The following is a 9,075-nucleotide window of genomic DNA, read 5'->3' as shown; positions in this document are numbered from 1 at the left end:
TCCTTTTGTGTCCTTAAATCCCTCTCTAGTTGTTAATATTCCAGGCCCCCTTTTACCTGAGTGATAGGGAATCACTCCACCCACATAGCCACATTGTGTCCAGGAGGAAGAAGGGGAAGTGCCTGTGGAGAGCCGGAAGATGGCAGGGTCTGCTATTAGAGCCAGGGGCAAGTACTGTTGAAATGCATATGTCTTGCTGATTTAGAAAAGGACTTTGTCTGTGGGGGAAGGCAAGGTCAGGAACCATTATGCATGTAACCCTATGGGAGGTGCTCTTGTCACTCAGAACTCAGTAGCCAATCAGGCCCTCCAGGCGACCTGCCAGTCATAAGTTGTGCAGGGCACTTCTGGGTTCCGGGCTTCCGGATTTGCTTTGAAGAGGAGCCGGCGGGAGAGATCTTGGGTGCTGTGCTGTGAGAGCTGCTGCTGCGGGGAGCTGAGAGGAGAGCATGGGAAACCGTGACCAGGTGAGCGAGGGTCTGCTGTCTCCAGATGGCGAGGTTGCAGGGACCAGTGTGGTGGGTCCTCCCCAGTTCTGGGTGGGAACCTGTAGCCAGATTCCTTTGTGCTGTGAGGTCCCATGAGGTTCTTACAACTCCCTGGACTCAGGGGCAGGCCTCTGAATAACTTTGCTCTGTGGACTGCATCTTCACAGATCACTGGGAGCAGGGAGCTGTGTGTAGAAAGATCATTGTAGTGAACTTCAACGTGCTTTTGGTGCATTCATGGAAAGCAGGCTGTCAAACTCAGAGACGCATAGTTTTTCCAGTAGCTTCCAGACATTCAGCACTTTGCATTTTACCTTCATGTGTAAGACCATTTCTAGTTAGTTGTTGTTGCAGAAGTTATAAAAGGCATCTCAAATGTTGGGTAGCACTGTACTACTAAGCTGTCATGTAGAAGAGTAGAATTGGTGATATAAAGCATTTACCAATAATTAGGAGGTAGTAATTACTCAAAGTAGAATTTAGCTGAGGGAGGACTGCCTCTGAAACACTCCAAAGATAAGTAAGTATATGATATCCAGGCCTGTTAGAGATTAGGATGCTAGGATACACATTTGTTCACCAGGATTGTACAGACATTTGGTTCCAAATCATTACAGAGGAGCCACCCCTATTTTACTACCAGCCACTGGGCCCATCCCCACATCAAAGAACAGGCCTCTAACAAGCTGCTCAAGGAGGCATTACAGGGTCACAGCCAACCTTAAGGCCTGATGTGCCACAAAATTCCAGTGTTCTTCCTGAGAAAAGCATTGTTCTAGCAAATGGGCAATAGGAAACCAGGTGGCAACTATTTGAATGTAAAGGAGTGTTGTTTATCTGATCAAGCAAGGCTTGCCTTTAGGCCTTCAGGCAGGAAGGGGGAGCATTCTTGAGAGAGCTAGTTATGGCCTGGAGCCTAGGCCTTGAGAGCTTTCCCTAAGATCCTGATATATTCACAGTAAAACAGACCTCCTTCTTTAAAACCAGGGATATGCTTGGAAGAGGTGGTAATGGTGTGGGCCCATCCTTTGTGGAGAGCTTGCTTCAGATCCTGAGAGCCCAACACTTCCCTCTATCTACATGGAGCTATGGTTAGCAGCCCCAAGACAACTGTGGGCTTAGTAACGTTCTTGAGATACCCTGTGTTCCCCTTATGCAGCATTGTCTGATTAGCCTTTTCCCTGGGTTGGTCCCATTGTATTATAGTTTCTGCTGACTTCATAGATGTTTCCCATTGCCTTCCACTTCCCCCTAGATGTAAGATACAATATGAATCTATTCTTAAGAAGCTTACTTGGCATAAGACAGCTCGTGCAGGGCCTCCCCACCACAGCTTTTATCTTTTCTACCTTCTATTTTTCCTAGCTTTCTCTTCCCTGGCACCTCCCCCTCAGGACACTGTCACTGAAGAAGGTTCTGCTGTTTCAACTCACTGGTGTACTCAAGAAATAATGCTGGGAATATCTTTGCTGTGTAACTCTCCCATCTGTCTAAGTAGCTAGACTTTTACAAGTTGCCTGTCCCTGTTTAGATTGTTCAAAGTTAACCTGAGGCATGAACCTAAAAGACACTTGAGGCTGAAAGCATATGTGTACTACAGTATATGTCTAGGCTGTCCCTCTTTGAGCATTAGCCAGAGATGGAGGCATACTATCCTTAAAGAGATTTTTCTTTATTATTCTCCTAGTGTGTTGAGTGATTTGCTCTTGGGAAGAGGTGTTAATTCTACAACAGCTGCATTTCCATCCTGTTAGAAAAGTGTTTCTGAGACAAGCTCTCTTATGTTGACTCAGGTGGCATTGATTCCAGTCTGTTGATTTCCAGGGCAGTGATCTTCTGTCTTCTATACTACACCTTCAAATTTCTTAAATGACTGTACCTGCCCAGAGTTCTAAAATTACCCATTTGAGTCAATTAGTCAATCATCCAATTCAGTCAGAGGAGAAAGATCCACATGTGGAACATTGCTTCTGTCTTCAGACCAGATAGAAGGAATAGGTTCCTGGGTACACAGCAGGGGAAACAGGGTAGGCAATCAGCTGCTGCAGTCACCATTATGAAAAAGGATCTGATTGTGGGAGTGGGAGTGATTTTTGTAATTTCCCAGAATGTTTTAATTCATCTCATATGAATGAAAACAGACCAGATTGTGTAGATGTACAGTTTGGGAAGGTTATCTTGAGCCAATGCATATTGAATTTGCAACTAGGCAACTCTCTTATGCAGATATGCTCCGTTCTGCTTGACACAGTTATGTCAGCTCAGAGGGTTGAGAAACAGGCCATTGACTGTAACTGTGTGTCAGGTAACAGAACTCAGCAGCCAACATGTGCATATGCGCAAGATCAATCTATCTCTTATTAATGACATTCCTTCTACTGGGAGAAGGCCTACTCCTCTTCAAAGTCAAGATAGCTAAGGGTGTTTTTTTTGGGGGGGGGGGTTCAAAACAAGTTTTCTCTGTGTAGCTTTGTGCCTTTCCTAGAACTCACTCTGTAGACCAGGCTGCCCTCAAACTCACAGAGATCCACTTGGCTCTGCCTCCCGAGTGCTGGGATTAAAGGTGTGTGCCGTCACCACCCGGCCTTTTTTTTTTTTTTTTTTTTTTTAAGATTTATTTATTTATAATGTATACAATATTCTGCCTGTATATGTCCCTGCAGGCCAGAAGAGGGCACCAGATCTCATTACAAGTGGTTGTGAGCCACCCTGTGGTTGCGAGCCACCCTGTGGTTGCTGGGAATTGAACTCAGGATCTTTTTAAGAGCAGTCTGTGTTCTTAACCACTGAGCCATCTCTCCAGCCCAACTTTTTTTTTTTGTTTTGTTTTGTTTTTCAAGACAGGTTTTCTCTCTGTGTAGCTTTGCGCCTTTCCTGGAACTCACCCTGTAGCCCAGGCTGGCCTCAAACTCACAGAGATCCATCTGCCTCTGCCTCCCGAGTGCTGGGATTAAAGGCGTGCACCACCACCACCACCACCACCACCACCACCACCACCACCACCACCACCACCACCACCACCTGGTTGCTAAGTGTTTTTTTTTTCCTTTTATTTTATTTTACAATACCATTCAGTTCTACATATCAGCCACGGATTCCCTTGTTCTTTCCCCTCCTGCCCCCCCCCACTAAGTGTTTTTTTAATCTTAAATATACATTATTTTTATCACTTTATAGATCTCTTATTGCTTTAAGTGTTACATGTTAAAATTTTTAGAATATTTTCTTCAAGTGCATTACTGCTTTTATCTCTATTGATTTCTGTTCCCCACTGTTTCTAGGCCTAATGTGAAATTCACCCTTTTTTTCTCAAGAGCTGTTGATTATTTATTTCTGTGTAGAGCGATGTCTCATATATAGCCCACGCTTCCTTCATGATATGTTTTGAGAATTGCTTTGAACACCTAATCCTGCCTCTGCTGCCCAGGGCTGGTCAGACAGTTCTGCAGCTCTTTCCATTCTGAGCCTTGACTGTTCAGTGAGAAGGAAAAATAGACCAGTTAATGAGTGACCTCCAATCTCCCTGCTCTTAAGGGGACTTATAAATGAAGAGGGACCTGTGCAAGAATTAAGTTCATAAACCAACCTTGAAGTTGGTAGAGTCACAGTGCAGAAAGGGAGAGGCAGGACAGAGGTTGAGAGCTTTCCTACTTCAACAGTAGTTGAGAGTAGCAATGTGGAATTAGGTAATCAATTTCAGATGCTCCATAATGTCCTGATTGGCCATTTCTTGGGGTCCACAGACCAAGGCAATCTAGAATCTGGATAAAGAGTGACCTTATCATGAAACCAAATTGCTATGGTTATAGTAGTTCAACCACAATAGAAGATCTGTGTAAAATGTTATGGCCCTGCCTAACAGGACTGTTAATTTTCTAGTTTAAGATGTTCATCCTGAGAGAAGAGGTGTGAGAAATCTCAGATGTGCTCTAAAACAATCCCTAGTCTCTGGAGCACGTGGCCATAAACCCTGTTTCAACTTTTCAAAATAATTTTTGAGATCATCACTACATCATATCCACATTCTCTTTCCTGCCACCAAGCCCTGCCATGACCCCTCATTGTTTTCTAATGGCCTGTTTTTCCTTAACAGCAGTTACACAGTAAAACATGTACTGTGTGAATGTGACCTGTGTTTGGCTGCAGGATTTCCCAGCTATGAGGCAATGGGTTGGCTGCACTGGACATTGAGTGTGTAATGGAATGTGCACACAAAGGACCCTGTGCTTTGGATGAGGAAGAGGAGGTGGTCTGGAGAGTGGAAGAATGTCTACTAAAAACTTTCTAGACTAGGGCCCTGGCTGCTGGGCAGAGACTGTGCTGTCTGAGTCATTTGATCTAAGAATCCCCAGTAGGGAAGCTGTTAATATTCTGAGGCCCAGCTGGGTGGCCCTAGCCAATGAAGAACTCTGGAGAGGCTTATCAATCAGGAGTACCAGCAGCAGGTAGCTTTCAGGTACTTTTTGACATTCTCCTCTGCTTCCTCTGTAGGGAGTTGTAAGGAAGACCACAAGCCATGCCATGGTGAGTGTAGGGTATTGGAACAAGTTTGCTGTGTTGTCATTTCTGCTGGGATTTGGATGGATCATGAGCAAGACTGTGGTTCTGTTGGTCCATATGGTGACCTGGGCAGTGGCCTTTGTCCTCTGAGTCTCCCCATGTCTGAACTTGCTGGGGAGGGGGAGACTGCAGCCCTGGCATGGAAGGATATAATGCTGGTAATATCACTGTCTGGTGTGCACACAAGGGCACTGCTTTTGGTGTTCAGTGGGAAGAGAGATTGGAAACTGATGGTCTGACTTTTAGAAGTTCTGAATATGGCATTCCTCTTTCAGGTTTGTGTTATAAATGTTACATATGGTTTAGAAACTGGTAGAAAGATGGTGATGTGGATCATCTTTCCACAATACGTGTTTTGAATGCTTTTAACTTTCTGCTGCGACAGTTTGCTATAGTGAAGTTTAGCTCTAGGGGACAAAAGAAGTTTCTGATCGGCAGAGATTTCTCAGTTGTGCATGGGGTTGGGCAGGTAGATAGGGCAGAATCCACATCTTGTGTCCTAATCCGCTTGGCAGGAAGCAGGTTATAAATCATTCTATGCTGTTTTGGGATTTGGCATCAGTGAGGCTAGGTTTATCTCGAACCACAAGGGGGTGTAAGGTGCTGCAGAGCCATAGCAGGAGATCACCTCCATTTGCAGAGAGAGCTCTAGAGCATGGGGCTTCTGTCTTTGGATGAACCATCAGTAGCTGGAGGGTCAGAAACAACAGTATAAGGGTCACTTTGATTTAAAATTTTGTGAAAGCTGTGACGTCTGTGTTTATTTAATTCCTATACACATTGAATCATAGGTAGGTGGATAACATTGGTCAAGATTACACTTTTCCTGGCTGATTTCCTTTTGTCTTTTGATTAAAAGTTGAGTATATTTTCCTATCGAGGACTATGGGGGTCCAGCCCCTCGATAGTCCCCTCCCAGGGTCCAGGAAGAATCTACAACCAGCTGATAATTAATCTTTGATGAAAAGAAATGAATCTATGTACATGAAACTCCTTAGTCCATATACTTTATTATTCTGTGACAGTTATAAGCTTATATTCTGCTCTCATATTTAGGTCATCTTTAGCCTGATTTCTCTCTACCCTTGTCTGCGATCCCCTCTAAGTTCTATCTTAATTCCTTCATCTAGTTCTGCCCCTTCTAGGTTCTCATCCATCTTGTTCCTTCCCATATCATTTCCTCTCCCGTCTCCTTCTCTCTCATCTGGCTCTTCCTCATCTTCCATCTCGTTCTTCTAGTACTCTTCTGTAACCCTTCAATCCACTTCTTCCCCATCTCAGTTTGTTCCTCTCAAGTTCTTACCCATCTAGTTCTTCCATTCTCTTCTCTCTTCCCTGTCCTGTCATGTCCTGGAAGTCCTGGTATATATACACTTACAAGCAGTATTTCCTTAGCAGTGCAAAGCCAGGCTTCCAGGGTCAAATGGATGGGTGATAAGAATCACACAGGGAGGCAATAACCGTTAATTATCATTTGCAACCCTAAAGGGAAGTGACCAATGGGAAATGGATTAACTAAAGGCTAAATTCAGGTAATATCTAAGAAGGGGGCTCTTATGTGCTCAACTATAATCTTAGAAAGTGTTAAGAATCTATAAGTTGCTAGGTCAATGGGAGAAAATAAAACTGTCTTCCTTTTTCCTGTGGCTCCTATCTGTCCAAGCTATCTGCCATTTTTCTGCAGGGTGGGGGAAAGTGTGCTCAGTCGCTAGGCAACCTGTATACAGCTAGATGCCTCTGGTGATAGTTAAAGGAAGATCTGGAACTGGAGGTAAGGTTTGGGAAAGGAGGAAGTAAGGCTTAATTGGCACATCCGCCAGGCCTTCTCAAACAGGTAGCCTGGATGTTTGTCTATTCTTAGAAAGTATGGAGGTATCTCTGATAAGGTACTTTCCTCCATCTGGGGATGGACCTGGCTGGATGCTGCCAATGATGATAATTACAGGGAGGCTTGAACTGGGGTTCTGGCTGAGCATATCTGTTAGCACAGAAGGTTATCTAAATATTCCTAGAAGTGGTTAGGTAAGTAGTTAGAGGTCTATAAAGTTAGTAAGGCTGTAAGAAAGGAGGGGTCTGAGCTAAATTGTGTAAAGCTATTACTTAATGTCTACCTGACCTAGGCAGTGTCCCCTTGTGGAATTTACCTTAAGTCAGGAGACTCGCCTGTGGGTTGTTATCACTGTTAATCCTCGGAAATTGGGTGACCACCTGGGTGATGTCTCCTTTAGTCCTTGAAAGTGGCTAGGGGAGATATCTGATTCCAGAGAAAGCCTTTCCTGAGGCTGTTCTCCAAATGCCTGGAATGTGTATGTCTACAGAGTGATCAGTCCACATTGTTAGCCCTTCTTAGGGAAAAATCAATTGGGAAAACTAGGAAGGCACACATGATTTTCATAACAGAATACAGCTGATATATAACAAGCCAAGTAATACCAAAAACTCCTTGGAATTTGGCTTCCTCTGGAGGAATTCCCTGATTCCTCCAGGTAGTGACTTTGCCATAACCAGCTGAGTTCTTATGATATTCCTGTGGCCCGCAGCATTTTCCTGCCTTTATTCTTGGCTTTTGCTCTCCATCCCCTTTTATCATTCACAAACATTGTACCCAGTCTTGATTGTTGAATCTATGTGGTAAGTATAGAAGTCATATTATGTCAGTCTGTGTACTGTTTTTTCGCAATCCCATTGAGCTTTCTGGGTGTTGCACTGTTATTGTAGCTTCATAATCAACCTTCCGGTTATAAATTGTTGGGCTGATTGGATGGTATTCATTTTATGGTGCAAATTTACCATACACAACATCTTAGTTTTGATGCAGCATGTTCCCAAGGATCATCTCTTCACTTCTTTATTTAGTTAGATTTTGTTGTTCTTATTGTTGTTAATCTATGAAAAACTTTAGGTTTACTAGATAAAAGGCATTATGGGTCTTGGCAGGTGGCAGAGCATATATTCTTTTGGGGGATGACCTGAGTTCAGATACCAACACTCAATTGGGAGGCTTATAATTATCTACTATTTCAGATCCAAGGGATCTAACAGCTTCTTTTTGTATGTCACCTGTATACATATAAGACATTCTCTTTTATGCACAAACATATGCAAAAAATAGCAATAAACTTGTTTTAAAAAGTACTGTGACTTGAGCCAGGCGGTGGTGGCGCACGCCTGTAATCCCAGCACTTGGGAGGCAGAGGCAGGCAGATCTCTGTGAGTCTGAGGCCAGCCTGGTCTACAAAGGGAGTTCCAGGAAAGGCACAAAGCTACACAGAGAAACACTGTCTCAAAAAACCAAAAAAAAAAAAAAAAAAAAAAAACTACTGTGACTTATAAAGTAATTAGAGGAAAACAAGGTGCTAAAGAGATACACTGATTCATTAAAAATCTGTTATGTTGCATTTTATTTTAAAAAGTTTTTATTTCTTCACTCTGATGCAGACTTGCAGGCAATCATCAATCATAGGAAACAAAATGCTGTCTAAATGATCTTAACAGACTTCCTTCTCTTGACCATAAGAGCATGAGATCCTTTTAGTAGTCAAAACCATTTTGTATAAAGTTAAAACTTAGAAGGTTCCAAGTGAATCTCTCATATTTTAGCAGAAAAGCCCTCCTCACCCAACTCATTTTCTAATTTTGGCAAAGGAGACAAACTGAGTGCACAGGATGAATGACAGCCAGTGAGTTCTTGAAGTTTGATTTTGATTAGAATCTTGTCCTTCTTGTTTAAGGGACCCTAGTATATATTGTAGGTCTGTCTTTCCGCCTTGTTGTAAGTGGTACCATCTGTAGATGTAACCAACTGTCTTATTAAATAAGAAACACAGAACCAACACAATGACGAAAGCCAAGAGATCAGAGCTAAGAGCCTTACCCTGCACCTAGCCTCTTCAGCCAAGAGACCTCTCCAAAAGAGACCTACTTCCTGTCTGTCTTTATATAGACTTTCTGTTCTGCCTTCTCATTGGTTGTAAACCCAACCACATGACTGCCTCGTCACTGCCTGTTTGTACAGCCCTCCAGGTCT

General features: G+C 43.3%; 1 protein-coding gene across 4 annotated transcripts in view; it reads left to right on the top strand.

Annotated features, from left to right (window-relative positions):
- Nucleotides 1–355: 355 nt before the first annotated feature.
- The window catches only part of LOC102910000 (zinc finger protein 431-like), a 33,534-nt gene continuing 24,814 nt past the window's right edge, over nt 356–9,075 (top strand). For all 4 annotated transcript variants that reach the window (XR_013047144.1, XM_042266818.2, XM_076559036.1 and 1 more), the window contains exon 1: nt 356–467. Coding sequence is in view for 3 of the 4 variants with exons in the window: in XM_042266818.2 (XP_042122752.1) it covers nt 450–467 (18 nt within the window). In the remaining variant the exon portion in view is untranslated. The remainder of the gene's footprint in view (nt 468–9,075) is intronic.

Source organism: Peromyscus maniculatus, chromosome 22, assembly GCF_049852395.1.
Source record: "Peromyscus maniculatus bairdii isolate BWxNUB_F1_BW_parent chromosome 22, HU_Pman_BW_mat_3.1, whole genome shotgun sequence".
Lineage (NCBI taxonomy): Eukaryota > Metazoa > Chordata > Mammalia > Rodentia > Cricetidae > Peromyscus > Peromyscus maniculatus.
Note: the sequence above shows the minus strand (reverse complement) of the source record. Positions and strands in the feature narration are given on the sequence as shown.